The 22,335-nt window shown below is 40.6% G+C and overlaps 1 protein-coding gene across 1 annotated transcript in view; it reads left to right on the top strand.

Moving 5' to 3' along the window:
- Positions 1-22,335, top strand: part of ZNF292 (zinc finger protein 292) — a 219,832-nt gene that overhangs the window by 33,089 nt on the left and 164,408 nt on the right. Inside the window, exon 2 of the mRNA XM_069235570.1 lies at positions 12,532-12,686. Within this exon, the coding sequence (XP_069091671.1) occupies positions 12,532-12,686 (155 nt within the window). The remainder of the gene's footprint in view (positions 1-12,531; positions 12,687-22,335) is intronic.

Raw genomic sequence — 22,335 nt, 5'->3', positions numbered from 1 at the left:
GTGAGTTGTTTATTCTACATGTTTTCCATGTAAAATGCTAATAAAGACAATTTAAAAGGAAAAGTCCAGAATACCCTTTCCCCGTCTAGTCTCTCAGATTACCCATCCTGTACTACTGTCTTAATTTCAAACCAGTATGTTTTTGGTACACATCGTTTTTTTTATTTTTAATCTTTTATATGTAGTAAATGCATGGAAGTAGATTTTGTTTTCAGGTAGTCAAGCTGTTTACAGACATTTTACTGGCTTCAACAATATTTGTATTGTGAGTTAAATAAAAAAAGTTCTAGAATAGTTTTAAAAACTTATTTAAAAATAAGGTCCATTTGTATGACTTAAATAACTACCTTTTGGATGTAGTAGTTCATAACAACTTGAAAAGAAAAAAGATGAAACCGTGAGGCAAATTTTTCAAAACATAGTGAAAGCTGCCATGGAATACAGTTTTCTGAATTGGAACTCTTTATGAAAATGTGAAAAAGAATGTTTTCTGGGATTAATTTATTTGGGAATTTAAGAGCATCACAGATAACAGTTTTCATGTATTTTTTTTAATCTATTAGATATATATTTCACTGTATTTGCATTTATTGCAGTTGTATAATAAACGTATATGTTCAGTGTTTTACAATACAAAGCAAATGCTTAAAATGTGGCTGCCTCTAGCAAGTCTCCCAATGAAGGCACATTTTGTAAGCTTCATGAGCAGTCTGTATGTGAAGATGACATAGTCCTAAGAAATAAATATGGATTTAAGAACATGTGGATTGCTACTGTAATGAGGATTTCCTCGCTAGCCATGAATTTCCTGGGTAGATATCAACCTTATAGGAGCCATTCAAAATGCAGCATTTTGGTCATGTACAGCTATCTGATTAACAATTAAAAAAAACAGACAATTACTTCACCTTTTGTAGTCTATCTGCGTTTTCTGGCAGTCAAAAAAGTTACTAACTGGTATATGGATTGCTGAATTCTCAAATGGATTCCTTTGTTCAGCATGCAGACTCTGATAAAGAAAGTAACAACTTAAACGTGAGGTATTTGGGGATGCCTTGGTTACCTTGCATAGCAAACTTGTGGATTTGTCTCCTGGTTCTTTGCGTCCATAAAAGACAATTAAAACTGTAGAGGAGTGAAGACACTAGCAGTTATTTCCAAAAGTATTAGCCTATGATTCAAATTTTTTTTTTCCCAGTTCAGCTCAGAGCTTATTCGACATCACTGGGGCTTGAACCACCAAAATGTTATTGTCCTAGGCTAACATGAAGAGCGGACCCTCAGGGCAGTTCTAGACTGCTTATATTCAAGGCCTGTGAGTCATGTATCTTTCAGTTTTACTCCAGAGAAATTTCATGGCATGTAGAAGGGTTATGAAACATGTAGAACAGCTAAGAGCAGATGGGTGGCTTCAAAGGAGGCCAGTGTACTGTGGTGACTGGAAATATGGTCTCTATTCCTCCTACCTCCCAGCATCCATTCTTCTAGCTCCACAAGTCATAATGATATCGGAGGTGCCTTTGTACAAATAGATGATGTTGTGAGCTTTTGTTAGGGCTCTAAATCTGCTGTGCAGACACCAGCAGTGCATATTACTGAGACAATTGTGTGTAATTGGTGATAAAACAGATTTCACTACATTCCTTACTTCTGGTTTCAAAAGAAGCCATCTGTTCCATCTCTCTACCTTCTGTAGTGGTTGTATATGGCATAAATATTTGGCAAGCAGTTGCTCAAAAGTCTTTAATGCGCTCAGTAGAAGTGCTGAATATTATTGTGAGAGAGTGTGTGAATACATTTCTTTTTTAACATTTGCTAAGCAGATGATTATTGTAAGCATACTTAATTGTAATGTGTTGGTATTTACTCAGCTATGCGATTATTATTATTTTTTTAAGTCTAATCGGCCTTTTCCATGCTAGAAGATGCTATTTCTCTTTGCTCAACATCTGTGCACAAAATGGCCTTCATGGTGAAAAGAAGGTCCCTGACATTTCCAGGTTAACTTCAGCCTGCACCTGCTGGTTATAAGGCATGCCTGTCAGAGAGGTATTTACCTGCTGTCAAATGTCAGCTGCCACCACCTCTTGAAACGCAATTCTCTGCTATAGGTATAGGTATTGATGCATATTGATAGGAATGCCAGCTTCACTTTGATCTGTCAGACTTTATGATATCCTGCTAGAGATGTGAAACATATATGTCTATTGGTGGCTAGGTCTAGTGAGGGTTGTTGACAGCTGACCATCTGGCTTCAGACAGTGCTGGACACCCTCCTTACCAAAGATGATTGCTGCTTTCTATTAATAATGGGCCTCTGAAATTCTTTCAAAACAGTCAACAATGTCACCCTTATATGCACCCTAGGATCTCGAAAGTTGTTCACTGACATGGTCATTTACTAGTTCTCTTCCCATCTTTCGAATGAACACCAGTTCACAGTAGCACATTCAGATCCCAAAATGTCCTTGTCAGCTGTGGAGTCTCCCAGTGTTCCAGATAGTCTGGTCATTGTCCATCTCTACATGGAGCTGATTGGTGTAGTACTCACCCTTAACTTTCAAGAAGCCTCATTGGCCATGAATTGCATAACTTTGTTCATAACCATAACAGTGGACTTAGTTTTAGGAGTAGGTGGGAAATTCCACTCCGCTGATGGAGTTTTGCCCCTGCCAAGTTCCGGCAAAACTCTGTCAACTGCAGCGTGGTGGTGATTTTCACTTACCCGCAGCTTGCCAATATTAAGTTAGTGAGACAGAATTTGCATCTGCTATTGCAATTTTGCACACTAGAATGCTTCCCAGCAAGACTTCTCAATGCATATAGTTGTTGCAGATTGACTGTTCGCGTTGAGAAAGCTGCCGCTCCAGTAGAAAAACTACTCGAGCAACAGAAAGACGTGGAACCCTCTGGCGTGCTGCGTGGTGCTGTTCACACTGATTTTACCGCGCAGAACAAGCTCCTGCGTGAAAAATCATTGCATACAGCACAACGTGCCCCAAATCCGCCCTGTGATGGAACTCTGCCCAATCTTGCGGATTTTTATGTAATTTTGCGCAATTCTGCAAAGTGAAGCTCCGCGCGTTCCGCCCACCACTTCTTTATCTTAGGTGTTGCATTGAATTAATTCATTAAAATATTTTCTTAATCTATGTGATTGATCGCGTACAGGACTTCCTTTATGCAAACAAATGTGACTACTCATATGCTAACATGTGTATCAGTCAAATATCGTATATGCACAGATTACTTTTCAAGTGCCTGCCACAGTTTTGAAAATGTATATTATAATGTCATAAACACCTTGGGCTCCCCATGCTTCCTAAGCTCTTCTCTGTGAGGGACTACAGCATTAAATGATGTCACTTATGAGGGTACAGTGTTGATGATAAATTGGAGTCCTTTTCATTCTAAACAGTTCATGAAATCAGTTCAAGTAGACTTCAAAGTACTTCTCAGAAATCTTGCCTATGTGTGTTCTGCCTCACTGGTGGTGCCAGGTTCAAGAATGTCTTTCTCGGGGCAGGTGGTCAGATGTTAAGTCTGGAATCTAGACTCTAGGAAATACCATGAGTATCCAATGATGGATGTGATAATACATTTCGTCATACATGGCTATAGATATTACATACTACTCCATGCAGTTATTCACTGGTTATCAATTTCAAAAATGAGAAAAAAAGTAGTTTGAACACAATCCCTTTTGCTTATGTAAAGTGGATACCCCAGCACCCTGTGATGATCACCTCCGTGATCTCACTTGTGTTAAATGCTGTTCACCCTTCATGTCTGGTCAGGATAGAAGGAACAAATAAGTAATCTAGCGTTAATAGGCTTAAGCTAGAAATAATAAATGTGGCGTCCTGGCTAGAGCAGAACATACTACTTGTTTTACTCACTGCATCAAAATTCACCAATATGTCAAAGATGCACAACTCTACTTTTAAATTTTCTACTTCAGACATCCAATGTCTCAAGCACCATCTTTGGCGGTATTATTGCGGTTGTGACTTATTAAACATTTAAAAAAACGTTGCAGCAACACAATTTTTTTTTTTTTTTAATTCAGCAAGTGTTAAAAGGTCTTTTCTGTCGCCAGGGTCATCCAGGAACGGACAGATTTACAACAGAAAGAAATGCAAAATGCCTTGCGTATGCCTTCAGGTCTCCAAAGCTGCGGTCTCTAGGGAAATGCCATTTTGATGAATTAGTCAAGAGGATTTCTCTATGCTCTGGGGGCATGGCTTGCCTGGCTACAATGGTGGTCGCATAGTTTACATTTTCATGTTGCAGACTCTGTGATTCCCCCCGAGGAGGGCTTCTTGCTTGGTTGCCCGGCTGGTGAGGGTTCGGAGTTTTGTTTGGACCCAAAGGGAGCGTGTGGTGGGGGGCTGGGGGGATCTATCATGGAGTCTCCCTCTGTAGCCTTGTTGCACTGACTTAGCGGGCGAAAACTCCATGCTCGGTTGATGGATGACCTGCCTTTGTGGGCCTTGAGGAGGTAAGCTTGCAGCATTGGAGTGCAGCAATTGGGGTGGAGGATGTGGGGCTGTGGTCTTGTCAGTTTGTGCTGGTGATTGGGCCCACCCTGCTGACTCTGCTCCCTGGGACTTGTGTTCCACCCCCAGTGAGCTCATCTGACTATGCTGGGAACAGAGGCTACACTGATAACTCTGTTCCCAGGACCCTGGGTTGCTTCCGTAGAGGTACTCCCAAGCCTCTCAAACCTCCAGAACAGTGTTTTGAGTCTGACCTGGGGGGCATTGCCAGGAGTAGGTCACCGTGACCCCACCTCTGGTCTCTTTACTGCCCAGGGAGGCGTTGAGGAGTCTGGGAAGGACACCATGCTGCTCTTCTTTGAGGGGAGTTCTTCCCTCACTTCGGTAGGTGCAAGCGCGCCCGCATGCCCCTGCCTCTATTATTTGAGGACTTTATGCATTGCCCCCTCTCCCCCCCCCCCCCCCAGGAGGCTTGCTCTATGGGGTGCAGCAAGCACACTGAGAGAGCTGGGTGCCCTGCTATGCGGCTGGATCCACTAGCATCCAGGTCCTCCCTAAATCAGACCCGAAAAGATGGGATATTATCCTAAAATGCATTGAGACCTCCCACTTCTCTCTAAAGACAAAACGGCCCCGCAGCTGACGCCCTCAAACTACTGTGTGATTACCACTGAAAACTGGGTCATCCAATCTGAAAAGACCATGGCTAACTTACACCCCCAAATGCTGGGTCTGCAACAAAGTTTTGGGGACTTCACAGAAAAGGTGCAATTGCTGGCGCTCAGGACAGAGGATCCTGATTGCCATTCCCACTGCAGCAACGTCTGGGTTGTAGGTCTCCTAGTGGGCTGTGAGGGCTGAAACATGGAGGAGAACTTTGAGGCTTGGCTTCAGGAGCAGCCCCCCTACACCAAACCTTTCATCCCACTTCTCAGTTGAGCAGGTATATCACATGTCCTCACATTGCCACACCAGGATCTCCTCGATACCTAATAGTAGCCAAGATCCTTCATTAGAAAGACTGCAATGCCATCCTCAAACATGCCAGACAATCTGACCTTCTCCTTAAAGACAATTCTTCTATTCCTGTACTGCACACTTGCAGTCAACTACTATTTGGGAGTCAAAGTGAAGCTACAACAGTTGGGTCTTAAATCTACTCTGCTTATTTCTACAAAGCTCAGAATCATTAAAGACCAGAAAACCTCCTCTTTCTTGGACCCCACAGATGCCTAGACTGTGGGGAAGGCGTTGGGGGTCTGGGTCAGCGATCAGCTGGACAGTGGTGAGGTGGCCCAGGAAAGAAATGGAGGGTGCAGCTAACACCTCGCCTTCTTCTTTGGCCCTGTCTCCTGAGGATGTTCAGAGTAGGAGACGTTCTGTTGTTCTTGCTGCTGCCACTGCCTTCTTAAAACCCTCGAGGGGACTCAGCGGACTCTTCTGAGGCAGACTTCGAGGATAGGGATGCCTCCTCCTCCATTCCTTTCAAGACTGGGTCCCCTCCCCGTGTGACAACGCAGACAGTAAATGACCTCCTTTGACTTCACCATTTTGCATAACCACAATCTTGACAGGAAGTTAAATTTGTGCGGCCTCCCTGCAGACATTGCCTTGTGCCTCTGGCACTCGAGGATCCCACCTTCCAAGACACGCTAGCTGGCAGTATCTCATTACTTACAATATAATGAAGGCTTCACTATGTCTCCAGTGTTAGAATGGGAGGCCTTTAATGTGATTGTTAGAGGGTCGTGTATCCACTCTACCCTAGGGGGAACTTGCCAAAGTCGAACACACATAAAAAGACACATAGCGTTGAGAAGTAGACCACCCCTTACTGAAAAGAAAACCCTTGTCCCCACATCACAAGATTGAGGCTAGATTAACAGAACGGTTGCAGTGCTTTGACTACCCTGATTACATTGTCTGTTCTCGCATTGGGGGAGACAGATACGATCAGTCATTGGCCTGGCTGATTAACAAGGAATCCAAAACATTCCCCTGTTATGATGCTTTATAAGCCAGATGGCACTATGCTCTATTCACGGGGGGCATTCATGAGTCTTTAGTTGCATTTTATAGCACCCTGCAATCCCCCTGGTAGACCCTCTCCTGGGGGTCCACAGCCTGACATACAGACATTCCAGTGAAACAAAGCCTTTAGCCTGCTCAAATTTAGTCTGTCAAAATTCACATTTGAAGTAGCAGTGTGAGGCCAAATATCTACTACTTTTGTCTGTTGTGTAGGGGGGAAAAGAAAATTCCCTCAACTGGTGACAGTTTGGGAGACCGAAACAACTTAAGCAATTCTGGCTCGCATTCTACAATAGCTCTCACTGTTGAGAAGCACATAGCTTCCATTAGAGAGTGCCTGGAATGCAGGTCTAATCAAGGGGACTGGAACTCCCTTCAGATAGCAAGCTAAGTTCGCTGCCGAAGCGTTACACGCCCTGTGCAAGGACAGCTGCTTACAAACCATTGAATGGCTCACATAAGTCTTGCATTCACTGCCACTAAGAAAGATCTCTGTCATGCCATTGAAACATTTGTGAGAAAAGAAGTCCCACACCTCAAGGATGTAACTATCTCCCAGCCTTTCATATCTGCCTACTGGAATGTGTTTTCAAACAGGATGTGAATTGCAATGTTGAAATACGCAGTTTAATAACCCTGTGTATTAACCATTCAGCAGATGGTAAAAGACAACTTTTCTAATGCCTCTATGTTTAGCATAAAATAACTCGCTTCCTTCTTAGCCATGATTTGCTGTTGTCGCGTCAAATTAAATGCAGAAAATATAGCCCTTGTGCTGACATGTTGCCAGGGAACACGACCTGATTTCAGTGTTTGTAGTGTCCAACGCAACTGCATAATGGACCTTCGCTGACTCTGTCCATGTTGTAAGAATGACATGTCACTTTGTGCGATGTCTATTGCAGAAGAAACAATGTTATTTAAAGTGTATTTGTGTTCGGACAAGGTGTTAATCCCATTAGCTACAACAGCTAATGCTTTCTGTAAGGTTTCGTTAACTATTTGCCTGAACCGGGCAGCAGCTTCTTGTTGGGAAATTTTCCAAATTTCACTATAAACTGCACATAAGAGGTGCTTTTTTACGTTGTCCTTTAGAGGTTCATAGTATACTATTTCATCACTTTGTGTTGAATTTGAATAAAATCTCATATTGTTGATGTTGCTTGTTGCAGAAGAATTTAACAGGACTAATGAAAGATCATTTTCCACTTTCCCCAAGCTTGGAGAGTTGTCAGTGTTGCTGCTTAAAACCTGTAGGGAAACATCCTACTCTGTAGTAAGAGGGATTTGGGTACTACCCGGGAGTCCTCTAGGTCTGCTGTTCAAGATGGGCCATATGGTGTAGCTTGACGTTGTCGATGGAGACAAAGTGTTTTTTTTTTTTTATTTTTTTTTTTTTTATAGAACAAGGCAGCGGTGGTAAAGTAGCAGTTCAGGTATTTCCAGGATGGAACCGGTGCACAATACTTCACAGCAATATTTTCCAGCCAGTTGGTGTTATTGGTGCGTCCCCTATTCCCAAGGAGGTGGCACTGGCAGAAGCGTCCTCACTGAACTGTTGTAAGCCCTGCAAGACAGTGGCACGTTCATTGATGTCAAAAGATGCATCTGCCGCCTCTGCGCCAGGACCATCAAGATCTTGAACATACATTCATGTTACAAACAGGTATTCATATGGGGTACGCCGTCCCAGGGACCTTCTGGGCAGATTATTAAATGCTCTCTGGACTCCATACAGGTGTCTAAGCCAACTACAACCCGTGCCTAATACTCTAGCTGTTAAAGATTGCTTTAAATCTCGGTTTCATCTCTCCATGACACTATTTCCCTTGGAATAACAAGCTCACTGGTCATTCTACCTTCACCAGCTGTTCTGCAGCTGTCTAGTGTGCACGTGGCACCTAGTAAAACTCCAAGATCCTCTAGAGGCAAATCTGGAAATCTCATTGGGTGGTCTAGAAGTGCACAGCTCCCATCACACCCACCTTATTGTTACATTTTCCCTTCACATCACTTAAGAGTCCTTTAGTCTAAAACAGGGTTCTGCAAATTTGGTCCTGGAGAGCTGGGTCCATGCCATATTTTTAGCATATCCACATTTAGAAAACTGTAGATTTCTGAAACATCATTTTTCTAAATGTGGATATGCTAAAAAAAATCTGGCATGGACCTGGCTCTCTAGGACCGACTTTGCAGAACCCTGGTCTAGAAGATCCTCTCACCATTCCTGGTCTTTAGGGCAGTCTAGATTTTTAGTTGTTCAAAGTATTATACATTTTCTCTCCCAAAATCTTTAATTAATAGATATTCTCCAACTTTGTTTGAATCTTGTTCTTGTCCTTAGATTGCTGGAGCCAGCAATGTAATTGTTTCCTACCCAGCTTCAGCAAACTGTGCTCAAGCAAGGTTGCAAAAAATGTATAAGCCTTCTCAACAAGGCCATCTTTTCCTAAGGTCTGATCGACTTACTTCACTGTCTTCTACGGTGCCACCTGAAAAAGAAAGCAAGAAGATGCATGTAGTTGCCAGACAATCCAGCAATACCTCACAAACTGTGTAACTGATTTTCTCTGTTTGGCTGCTACGGCAGGTCTTTGTGCTGTCCACAGTTTCAGGAGAATATACTTCATAAGATAGGCAGGGTTTTGTAAAAGTCCAGCAGGAGAGGGTGATGTAGCACAAATTATCTTCTTTAAGACCATGTAACTGCAGACTTAGCTGTGCATGGCTATTGTTTAAAGTGGCAGCAGGCTGCAGCAACTGTGGCTGGAAAAGAATTCAGCATGTGACCCCTCCCCCTATACATCATACAAATGGGTGCTAAATTTCAGCTGATGACCTCAGTCTCCCTGGTCGGTTGGAACATGTAATGCTAAAATCTATACACTTCGGTGCTACATCTATACAATGAGCAGGTACCAGGTTCTTCTCTTGCGAAAAATATGAGATAGCCTTGGAAGACTAATGTCATTTTCTTGAGTAAAAGATGACTGTACTAATTTCTGCAATTTTTTCTTCATTTTGCCAGTTTCAGAATGGGGCTACACATACTAAGACGTTAAGCTAAAGTATGCAATATACAACACAGACTATAGCCGTATGGCAGTGAATTTAAAATACTTATAATTGGGGACTAGTGCTCAGGCTTTGCTAACGTTAAGAAGCCATTCAAGCGAAATCGTAGTTGTTTAATAAACCTTGTGTTAACATTTGTTAAGGTGTATTTGTGGATTTACCTTCCCCTATGTATTAGCATTTGTTAAGGCATATATTCACATTCTCCTTTGGCCACTGTGGACATAGAAAATTTGCACTGTGACTCCTTGTGGAAAGGCTTGAGCTTAGTAGAGTAGGCCTTAGGTGGTTATGGTTACTAGTCAATGATAACAGCTGTAATCCTACATTAACTAGGAAAATATATTTCAGGTGCCAAAAGTCTGATCTGCTTATTATGTAAAGTTACAGTAAAGGCAGTATGCTTGTTTAATGTACTCTGTAACACATTTAAAAGCAAATAGGTAATTAAAGGTGGGTTGTTTTTGTACTGTGTCAAAGAGTTCACCTTTGTAAAGAAGGATATTGGTTATCTCCTTTGACAAACCTTGGGCATAGAAGATTTGCACTGTAATTATTCTGGGATCGTGTAATACAGACAAATTGTTAGATAACACATGCACCCCTACCTCCCCCTCCCCCAACCCCCCCCCCCCCCCCACACCAAACTGAGGGTCTTTGGGACAGCCTTTATCTGTCATTAGCATGAGTGTAATTTTCAATCTGCTTCCATCCATGACAGTAATGCATGGGGTAATTGTTCAGATCACCTCAGTAATTTGCTCTTTTGCCCTAACTGCATTTTCGGTTCATATGTACACAGTCACCTGAAAATGAAAGTACTCCAGAGCCACGGTTGCTTGACTGGTCCTTTTTTAGTTTTCATTATTTCTACTCTTATAGTTCCCCTCTAAGTTCTTTGCCTCCTTCTTTTTTTTTTTTTTGCTGAAGAAAATACTACAGTTCCCCGAGCTACTTGCTTTCCCCTCATTTCATTTGCTGTGCATCTCTTATGTGGCCACTTCCGCTAAACCAGGTGTTGTGTGCTCCAAATTTAAAACCATTATACATTATGTGCAGCTCCCCTGCACGATGTACACCCACTGTTCTGTTTAGTTACGTTACTGCAGGCACAAGCCTGCCATGTTCTTTTTAGTTTACCTTGCAGAAGTTAAATGTGTGTTTTTAGTTTGATAATGTCAGAGGGTGAATGCAAGAATGAGTCAGTTGGTGGATTAATGGATGGATGCAGGAGTGCAAAGTGAGTGACACTGAATGCTTGTCTTTGGTGCCCAATCCCATCAATGACCAAAAAAGCTATTTTTAATTCATAAGCCAGACCTGTTGGCATTGCCAATAAGTGGCTTACTTGCCTTGTGTATTGTCTGCTCTTCTTGTGTTTCATACTTTGTCCATCTTGTTAATTTTCCTCATAACATTTGAATATTTGTGATTTTACTGTGTAACATTTCTTCTTTAACGGTGGATAATGCGCAATTCTGAAACAAGGTACAGCCTGGCTTGTGTGGTGTGGTTTTTTTTTTTGGTTTTTTTTAATGTTTTTTTTTTTTTATTTTTTTTTTAAATATCCTCCTTATGTAACTCAATACCAGCTGGCTTTGACCTCTTTACATATTTTGTTTTGAGTTTTTGACCTTCATCTTTTTTTTTTTTCCTTTGGAATAAAAACCTCCGGTTTTGTAGACCATTTACAGCACGTGCTTATAAATTTGCTGACATGTCACACAGACAACAGCATTATGTTGGTAAGTGAATTTCAAAAGTGAAGAATTAAATATACACTTCGGTTGTGTGGGAGAAAGTGTGATGCACTAGCTCTTTGGTAAAACAACATTAAAACACATTTGAAAACCTGAAAATCTATTAAAACAAATTTCCTTTTTTTTTTTCAAACTTAGTACTGTTTGTTCAAGAATGAAATGGTTGGATAAGTACTAAAAATGTGTTCTCTACTAGTCATAAATTTTACTGAGGCAATATTTTGTGTTCTTGCCCCTGTTTATCTTATCGTAGAAACCTTTTAGCATGAACTTGTTAGAAATTAAGCTGATTACTTCAAGAAAATGAAGTGTTTCTCTCTTAAGGGATTTTCCCCAGGTTCATAACCTTAAAATATTTTCTTACCACCGACCAGGGGCCTGGGCTACAACCAGTTATGTTTTTTTGTAGGGTGGAGAACTTGGAGAGGGTCAGGGGATGTAGAATACTGCATTTTTTCTTTTTTTTTAAATTGACTTAGTGCTTCAGTGAATTGCCCCTTCCTGCATTGTTCTGATACCGTGATCCAGATTATTGTTGCAATTAGTAGGGATGTTTGTTAATTCTTATTGAGAGTTCATGAATTCAAGTAGTGAGGCATTATGAAGGTCAACATTGGTGTGTATATATGTGCAAGACATGGACCAAGGTCGGTTTACAATGTGCTCAGTGCTACGTATGGGGCACAGAAGTGGGTCAGGTCCTGTAATTCACTTAGCACAGGGTTATGGCCAGTGACTGTGAAAACCTAACTGCTCACATGTCATAGAGCATGCTATGCCCCATGGTTAAGAGGGTGACCTAACATGATATCTGTATAGAGGCATTGGGCGATAGATGGGCTTCTAAATCTGTTGAAACCGAAGCTTAGTTACGTTTCAACAAATATGCTTAAATTACTAAATTTATAAATGCTTTACGTTGACTTTTTTCTGCAATTAATTTAATTATGCATCGATTTATTTTGAATGGAGTAGCAGCTCACCTTGCCCAGATATCACCGGGCGAAGGTAAAGTTCTGGGATCAAGAGTTCCTTTTTCTTTAAATATTTTCTCACTCATAAATGTTGGCAAACGAAGGTGCTTGAACGGGAGCACTCCTACCAAATAATTGAGTAGCATACTGTAACATCTCATTTATTAATCAATATATTCTTACTGTAAACAGACACTCCTGGAGTTTGCAGAAAAGTGGAAAACATCTGAAGATCATTTGCCTCTGCTGCAAGTTTATACGGATGCTATTGAAAGTTACTCAAAGGCACGGGCGTACCTTACCGCGGAGTGTGAAAATGTTCCAGTTGTACTTGAACGGTTGGCCCTGTAAGTATTTCATTGCCTTAAAATCTACTACTTATTATTGTCTTCATATTGGTTGTAACCAGTGCATATGTTGCATCAGTTGGATAAGTGTTTTTTTTGGTGTGCCATTTTCAATGGAAAAGAATGAAAAAGGAAGGTTAAGCACGTTATTTTTTTGGAAGTAGGTTGGTGGCCCCAGAAATAGGGTATGCTTGATGTAGCTTAATGTCATCTACTGAGCAAAATCTGAGAGCCTTTCAAACAGAAATTGAGTAAAATGGCTTAACCCCCATGTTTGTAATTCCTCTTAAAGTTCCAGATTTATTACTACTTCTCAATTTTGTTACGGAGTTTAAAATGCAAATCAAGATGTTGTTCGAGACTAGTTAATACATGCTCAGAATAGAGGCAAAATATGGACTGTGATGTGGGCAATTTGTAAAACTTAGATACTGAAAAGGGACTACATGACAGATTTTCTATGAAAGGAGATTTAGGTATAACCCTGTCAAAACTAGTTGGCATTCATGAAAATTTGTGAACGTTTGTCACAGGTCATTGTACACCACTAAAAATGTCCCCAATTGGTTTCCTACTAAGGAATATTTTTCTTCACCATTGGATTATAATTATTTCAAACCTTATAACTTATACACTATTGTGGGATCTGGAACCTTCATTTTTGGAATAGCAATCACCTTCAGACAGTGAAAAAAACAAGGAAAACGTATTTTGAGAACCAATGTCCCACCTTGCAAAAGAAATTTGAATACCACCCATAAAGGTTTGCCATAAACCCTGCATTTACACACCAGTTAAACATCAAAGTTGACAGAAAGGCAAGAAATACCACACCCTAAGCATTATTTAGTACCAACAACACAACCCTGTAAGTGGGTACCTCACACCCCCGACTTATGAAGGATAACTTAGAGGACATGAAATGGAAACGTTTCCAGGCAGTCCTAAAACATGGTTCAGGAGGGTCCCTAATATGACTCCTCACTGGGACTATCATTTCCACTTACGATAGTCTCCAGGTAGCTTCGAATTAAATGAAGGAAAATGTCTTGCTGTCCTTCCTCACCATTGTACTAGATTTTCTCGTAGTCTCCATAATAATAATTTCTCTGTGTGACAGTGTCTGGTTTCACCAGTTGTATACTGGGATGTAATTCCTGTTCAAGAAAGCCTCTTATCAGAATTCTAGTGACCTACACAACCTCTATCTGGCAAAAGTATTCCATTCTCAGCGTAGTGCCCTGCAGGATAGCCTGTAATTTAGCTACAGCATTTTGTAGCTGTGAAAGTGGAATCCAAACCAAGCTTAATCTGTCCATCCAACCATGTTCTCCAGCTGTTCTGGCTTGGACTTTAGTCAAATGAAAAATGTGTTGACATTGTTGAAACTATTTGATGTTACCTTTCCTCTTCATCATCTACTGCCTTGCTTCCAAAACGAGTACCCTGTTGCCTAAAGCGTCAAAGTTACTTTTGTTCTGGAGTGTGCATGGTTTAAATTCCTTCAGAGTCACTTCTGCTGAGGCCATTTTTTTTTCTTCAGCCCCTCAGTTTAACTATAAGCTCTCCTAGCATGATCATCATGTTGTCTCTCTGAGAACGAGAGCCTCCAAAAACCTCGGCTCCCTCTGACATTAGTCTGGTAGGTCCACAAGAACGTGGCGATGAAAATCGTCCAATTTTTCTTGTTTAGGCCTGTGTGCTTTTTGTCCTTAGGTCTCATCATCCTGCCACCAGTGCTTATTCCTAAATTGCAGGTGTTTTTTGAATCGCAGGTGAAAAGAGAGCTGCCATTGGTCTGTTGAACATCTCCTCACTGAATCTCCGCAAGTCGTCACTTTGTAGGGGAGACCAGTACCACTTGATATTCATGAGGTAATCCCCAGCTTCCCTCTGTGGATAACTCCAAGGAAATCTTCCCCGCCTGTTGACTGTACCTCTGCCGCAACCTGTCATCAATACATAGCTGCCATCACTGCCTCATGGTTTTATCAGACCAGCCTGGCACCCACTCTCTGCGCCGGCCCCTGATCTAAAAGAAAGTCTACCGATTGTTCACTGCTTGCAGCACCTCCCCTATGCAGTTTGTCAGGTGATAGAGCCTTGGGAATGAAGTTTTCCGGACCTCATAAGCAAAACTGCCATATATTTGTGCCCAGCTTTCTCAGCCCCTTTCGAAACACTTTTTAATTGAGAAATTTCTCCTAATAAAAAACATTTAACTCCTTTTCTAAAAATAACATTCCCTATGTGTATTTACAATTTTTAAATGACATTTACAAAGAAATTGGCAACCGGGTTGAAATAGTCTTTCAAATAAAAAAAAATGCAGGAAGTACAGTCAGAAAGCCAGCAGTCTTTTTATAAAGAATTCTGACACTTGCTGATGTGTGCAGCCGATTCCCTCAAAACCTAGATTGCTGAGCAGTGGTAGGTGATTATTCTACTCTGTGGAGCAAACCTCCATGAACAGTCAGTTTACTTCCAAAGCTCTGTTTTGACTTCTAGTGATGCCTTTGATTGTTTTACGACTGCAAAATATTGTGGAAGAAAGATGGTTAGTGTTCCTTTCTCCTCAATAGTTTTGTAAATTGTATTTTCACCTGCTACCTTTCACAGATGTGCAGCCTAACACTTTTTAGAATGTCTTTCAAAGGTTAATAATGCATGTATAAATTGTCTTCTGGGCCCTACGTGCCGCAGTGTGTAATATCTGTCAGATGATCTGCCTGTGAGTTGACTTGGGCCTCTTGGGGATATGAAAGGTCCCTTTAAGACATGAGGTGTGTTAGCATTGGTTAGTTGCCACTGTAGATTGTGCTGTGATTGGTTGACCTTTGTCATAGCGACAACGAGATTGGTTGCTTGTTCATTGCATGTGTTTTGGGGATTATTTTGAGTGAGAATGATGGGGGCTGCTTTGAAAAAGCCTAAAGCTCCTAATGTATCTTTTATGACCATGAGATAATTCCTCCTGAAAGCTCTCTTTTCAAAGGATTACAAATGTATTCACTTATGTGTTTGTGGTTAAAAGACTGGCATGATGTCACTTCTAGTGATGGGGACATGCAGCTTACTTTTGAGTATCTTTAATACTAGAAAGCTCAATTCCTTGAGACATGTAATATGTGGGAGAAAGCCACAACCTAAACTTAGTTTAAAGCTTTAAATGAATGGAATTGAGTGACCATAGAGGGGAAAAAAACGAAAGAAGTGCAAGTTAAAAATACGATGAGCCAGTGGTTAGAATCAAACTGGGCCAAACATAAATGTGTGTGGAGAAAAGATACAATGTAAGCTCTCAGGGTATTTCTTGCAACAGCTAATGCATCAGAAAAAGCAATTAAGACAAAAATTGATCATTCTAAAAATGAAAATCGAAAAGGAGACAAATTGATTCAGATGCAGGGGGGAGGATAATGTTCTACTCTAGTAGATTCTATTCCTCCTACCTTCCCAGATGGCGCACAAACATAACGACTGTCTGTACTGGATGTAGGTTCGGGTAAACCCAGTGTGAGTACACTAGAATTAACCACACATAGTATTGTAAGTGTTCTCCTGAGTGCATTATTAGTTTTACCTGGTCCAAGTGGAATTTCTACATCAGTTGTTGAAGGAGGGTTTATTATGATAGCTACATCATCATTTGAGAGGTGATACCTTAATATTGCTGATTTTAAAATTGAGTTTGGAGAAACTTTGCAAGGTACAATAGACCCAAGATTTCTTGTGTAGAATTCAAAATAATTGAGATTTAATAAAATAGCATGATAATCTTGAAGATTTTAGCAGAAGAGTTGAATATGGATTTATACAAAATTAAGAGTTTGCATAAAAACTAGGATGGAATTGAGTGAGGCAGATATAGAAAACATGGCTATACTGACTCTGCAAACATGCATCAATGAATTGATTGATTCCATAAAAGATTGTCTAGACTTAAGGAAATACAGGGGCAAGTGGGAAAAAAACTAGCTTGGAAACGATTGGAATAGAAAAAGTGTGTGGTCACAAGTGAGCCTGAAACTGAACCAGTTTTGAGAGTTTCCATTATAAGAAGGGCATGGCGGCAGTTCTGTGCTTGTGCCTTGTTCCAGGGGTGAGCTTTATATGCTTATATGATTTTTTTTGTTTTTTTGTTTTCTCTTCCAAAAGTAGACCGAAGAACCAGACAAGTTTTACTCCAATTAGTGACTATTCCGAAAGTGCTTTGGGTTGAATTAAATAAGTTATTGGAGATTGATATCCCTAAAGATTTGTGAACATAATGCAAAGCAGCTGACCGATACCCACCAAGCGTTCAGCCTTATAAGGCTACTCAGGTTATGGATGCCAGAGAAATATGTGAATTGGGAGCAAATATTGAGAGCCACTCAACAACCCAAAAAGTTGGTGCATGCATATGGCGTATGCAGGTTTATAGTAAATAAAGTGCAGTGAAAGAAGTGGCAAAAAGAAGTGTTAGCGGTTTTGTGTCAGCTTTCGTTTTTGGGTTTGCATCTGAAGCTTAGCTTACATATTTAGCTGAGTGTGATGTGCCAGGAGACTAAGAGTGATAATGAGATACTAAAGAATGCCAAATAGTGTAGTGAATGTTTTGATGCCAAGAATAAGAAAATTAAGGAGACAAATAAGGTACAAAGAAAGGTGAAAAAGATCAGATGATGAATTGGGACACATTTCATCTACAAGTTCTGGTGTGAATGCAAATTCAGCTTTTGGGATGCAAGAAATACAAGGTGTGGGAATGAGGAGTGATATGTTACCGGTAACAAGCCCAAGATTGTGGTAGCAGGTGTGAAAAGAATTATGTAATGAATGTAAATGTCAGTTTGCTCAAGACTAGCAGTGCTTCTAATTTCTTCAGGAAAATCGGTCACTTGAAGTGCAATTGTAGATAGGACCTAGATCAAATTCAAAATGATATTGTTCCGCAGGTGCAAGAGAGCACAAATCAGTCAGGTGCAGTCCCAGTCCAACAATATTTTGTGCAAAATGAACAAAATTGCAGCAGTATGCCTGTAGCTCCTGTGTTGCAGCAAACCATGAGAAACAAAATACAGGCCAGGGTTTTAACAGAATCCATTGATTCAGAGCAATGTTTTTCCCTAGATATCACTGAAACCAACAAATTTGCATTGACTGTGCCTCAGGGGGAAGGAAGATTGCATGTTTGGTGCAGTCCTAGAGGTAGGCCATTGTGGCCCTTATGTAGATATTGAGGTGACTGGCCACAGACCCAGAAGTGTGTACTATCTTAGTGGTGTCAGAGGTCCAGTATTTATTCCTAGTTTGGCCTTTGAAGTGGGGGAGACTTCAAAGCCAGGCCTTTGAAGTGCAGAGAGGTCCTTCCCTGGCTCCAGACTCACTACAGGGGCTTATGCAGCCCTTTGTGTAGGAACAGGAAATAGCCTATTCAGGTGTAAGTGTGAGGCTGTCGCCAGCTCCTCTCTCCTATCTTACCCAGGATAGGCCTTCAGGAAGTGGATGGCCCATCAAGTCACACCTCAGCTCCCATTATGGGTGGCTGCCTAGGGGAATGCACAAAGACCAACTGTCACCCACCCCATACATGTGATCAGAGACAGGCATCAGGCACCAACTAGCTAAATTAATAACATAACATAACTTTCTAAAAGTGGCATTTTCAGAATTATAATTTAAAATCAGACTTCGGTATAAGTTGTGATTTTTAAATTGTGACTCCAGAGACACCAAACTCTAAAACCATATCACTTGCAGATTGTGCATTATAAGATGTAATAGGTCATCCCAATGGTATCCTATGGGAGAGAGAGAGAGAGAGGCCTTTCTGTAGTGAAAAACGACTTTGGGATTTTTTTCACTTCTAGGACATGTAAGACCTAAAAGTACTTGTCCTGTCTTTTAAAAACATAGCACCTTGCTCTCTGGGTTGTCCAAGGCCTACCTTAAAGAGCGGCTTAAATGTATAAAAAGGGAAGGTTTGGGCTTGGCAACAGTTATTTTGCCAGGTTGACTTGACACTATAAACTGCACATACAAGCTCTGCAGTGGCAGGCCTGAGTCATGATTAGGGGGCTACTTAAGTGGGTGGCACAATCAGTGCTGCACGCCTACGCATAGCTTTTAATTTACAGACTCTGGGCATATGTAGTGCACAGTTCTATGGACTTATAAGTAATTTAAATATGTCAATTGGGAGAAGTCAATATTACCATGTTTAGTCGGAGACAGCACAAACAATTTAGCAGTGGTGGAGTGCAGTGTCCTAAAGTCAGCAAAAAATTAGGCCAGAAAAGTGGAGGAGGTAGACAAAAATTTGAGTGATCTGTTGCACGCCCGATTGTGTTGTATTTGAAACCAAGATGAAGATTAATTGTTTAAAAAAACAATCAAGAGTTGACTCGGTTGTTTCCAGTTCTTAGAAAACATGACCTGCCTCTTGACTTAAGACCTTCATAGAAGGAAAAGGTATGGATTTCATAGTTAAAGTATTATGATTAATAAAAAGTGCACAATTGGTTAAATTCATGAAAAGCAGAAAAGGAAATGAAGCCTGTCATAGAAAAGATGACGGAGCATGACATCCTATGAGAGGTGCTTCGTAGTCCATGTAACTGGCCTGTGAAGGGCATTAAAAAAGAGTGGAAATTGGAGGGTAGCACCAGATCTTTAAAAAAATTAATATATATACTTGTAGTCCCTTATTGTGTGGTGATACCTAAACCTATTGTAATTTTGTTTTAGATTACTGCGGATGCAGAATAGTATACAGTTAACTTATATCAGGTGTTCTTCTCCATTCCTCTTCTTGAGGTTGGTCAATTATCTTTTTGCATTTTGATTTCTCAGTAAAGTTCTCTTTTGGGGTATACAGAATGCCCTTGAATCTTGGTAAGATTCTAAAGAAATATTTGGAAAGTCTGCAACTGTCCTGTAATTCTGTGTAAGTGCGGTACATAGATGACCTTTTAGTGGCATCAAAACAAAGGGAGATTGCCATTTGGATTTTTTTGTGTGCTCTTGAGCCATCTTGCTGACATAGGTCATTAAGTTTCACGTACAAATATTGCAGTATTGTAAGAAAGAAGTGATTTACCTTTGCCACCAAAAAGAGACAGGGGCATGAAAAGTGATTCAAAATATGTTTCCCAAGCCTTGAAAATGAATTCTAAACTAACCATAGGGAAGTGCTGATGTTCTTGGGAATGGTTGGCTACTGTTGACAGTGGATTTAAAAGTTGTCTCTTAATTACAAAGCCTTTCCTAAGGCTTAACTCGTAGCGATGTAGAGGATCTGGTGCCATTTGGATGGAGAATGCATGAAAGTCTTCCTAGAACTCAGAGAATCTCTGCAACACAGCAGCTCTAGGAATGCATAATTACAGAAAGGAATTGTTGAATTGCCACAAAAAGAAGGTTGTGCTTTATCTGTCCTTACTCAAAAGTATGCTGATGCTTACTTTACTTCTCAGTTATATCTAGGAGCCTCCGCCCTTCCTGGTTGTTTGAATTCAGTTGCAGTTGTTCGGCTTGCAATTGAGGAAAATAAAGGAATTGTCATGGCTGATATACTTATTGTGTTAAGTATTCAGCTGAGATTTTGCTGACTGCTATATGAACTCCACATCTGACAAACAGCCGCCTTACAAAGTATGATCAAACACTGGCAGCTGAGAATGTTTAAATCAAAAGGAGTAATGCCTTGAATCCTGCACTACTCCTACAGATTCCAAACGTCAAGGAGCATGGTGAAGATCCTGATAACAATTGCATCAGTTTGAGAGAGTTTTGTACCAAACTAAGACCAGATATCAGATGATTTTCATAAATTGGGGGACTTGCTTTTTGTGGAAAGTTTGTAACAAGGAAGAAATACTGAAAGCAGCTTATGCAGTCTGTTCCATTTCTAAAATTGTTGAAGTGTCATACCTGTCTAATTTAATTTCAACACCGGTAACAGAACTGATTGCCCTGATGAGCATGTTGTATTGCCAATGAAATGAGTGTGGCAGTTTGGACTGACAGCCAATATAGATTTGGAATGGTACACAATTTTAGGCAATTGGGGTCACAAGGAGGCTTCATGATATTCTCTGGTATCAAAACTAACAATTCGGTACCTCTGGTACCAACACAATCGGAACATACATTTTACACCTGTTAGAAGCCATGCAGAAGCCTAGCGAGAGATCAGTAGTAAAGTGTATGGCTCGTAAGTCAGGTAGAGATATGTTGTCCTTAAGCAATCACTATACCAATGAGGTTGCAAAATACTGTGTCTAGAGTACTAATTATTAAATTGAATGAGGGAAAACAAAAACCAGAACAGTGTGAAGCTGATTTAAAAAAAAAAAAAAAAAAAAGAAATTGATGCAGATAATATGAACTGTTTTTTGTTGAATCCAATACAGGTAATATTAAGTGAATTCAGTTACAAAAAGAGGTATCCGAGGATGAAACAAAAAGATGGGAAACTGCTGGTTGTAGTAGGGATTATAATGATCTTTAGGTAACTCTAGATCATCATGTTCAGGTTGCTTCATGGACACATACGTGTGGGGAGAACCAATTTGGTTAGGATCTTTAAGGAATATTGGCACAATACAAAATTCATATGTGTAGCAGAAGACAAATGTTAAAGGTGCAGTACTTGTCAGACTAATCACAGAAAAGCCTGCATATGTTACTGTGAGTCACATAGACACATTTGAAGGACCCTTCACTAGACTCCAGGCAGACTTCATAGAAATGCCTGTCTGCAATGGACTCAGTATATGCTAGTGATAATCAGCTTGTTTTCTAAATGGGTGGAACGCCTAACCAACCGGAAGTGGTGACAGGATGACTGTAGCAAAACCTTTTTGAGGGAATTAATATTCAGCATGTCTACTTCTATTGAAACAGATTGAGGACCTCACTTGAAAAATGATGTTCTAAAACTACAATGTATGGGCTTACAAATTGAGCTAATGTTTCACTGCAGTTACAGACCAGATGCTTTAAGTGTAGTTGAAAAAATGATTATCACCATCAAGTCTTAGCGTGCAAAAGTGTGCGGCTCAATGTCCTTAAAATGGCTAGACACTCTCTTTTCCTGTTTGTTCTGATGAGCATTAGAAGTACTCCAGATAAAAAGATTTGTCTTTCGCCTCATGAGATCCTGATGGGCAGGACTATGCAGATCAAGAGTATTCCTTCAGCAGCACCCCAGTCATAATTCATGACATACTGAAGTACTCTGAAGGTCTGTCTTATGTGGTGAAGTGTGCCTCTCATCAGGTGACTCTGGCAACTCTCTCAAAAAAATAAGTCCAGTGCCGCATACAGCAACCAGGAGACTGGAGAAATGTGTCTGCAAGAACTGCTTAGATTTACGGTGAAAAGGATGTTTTAAGTAACACTTGTGAATAACACAGCTATGAAGTGTGTTGGTATCCCACAGTGGATCTGCAAATCTTGAGGGGCACTTGCAAATCTTGAGGAGGGGTGCTTGTCTAAGGTGTGTCGGGGTAGGAAACTGTTGGATCCTGATTTGGCTAATTATATAAAGAAACAGGATATATGCTTATTCAAGGAAACATGGGCTATGGACCCCGTTTATCTGGATGGGTTCCTATCTTACCAAGTGATGGCCCCAACTGCGGATGGAAATAGTGGTCGT

Source organism: Pleurodeles waltl, chromosome 5 (assembly GCF_031143425.1).
Source record: "Pleurodeles waltl isolate 20211129_DDA chromosome 5, aPleWal1.hap1.20221129, whole genome shotgun sequence".
NCBI lineage: Eukaryota > Metazoa > Chordata > Amphibia > Caudata > Salamandridae > Pleurodeles > Pleurodeles waltl.
Note: the sequence above shows the minus strand (reverse complement) of the source record. Positions and strands in the feature narration are given on the sequence as shown.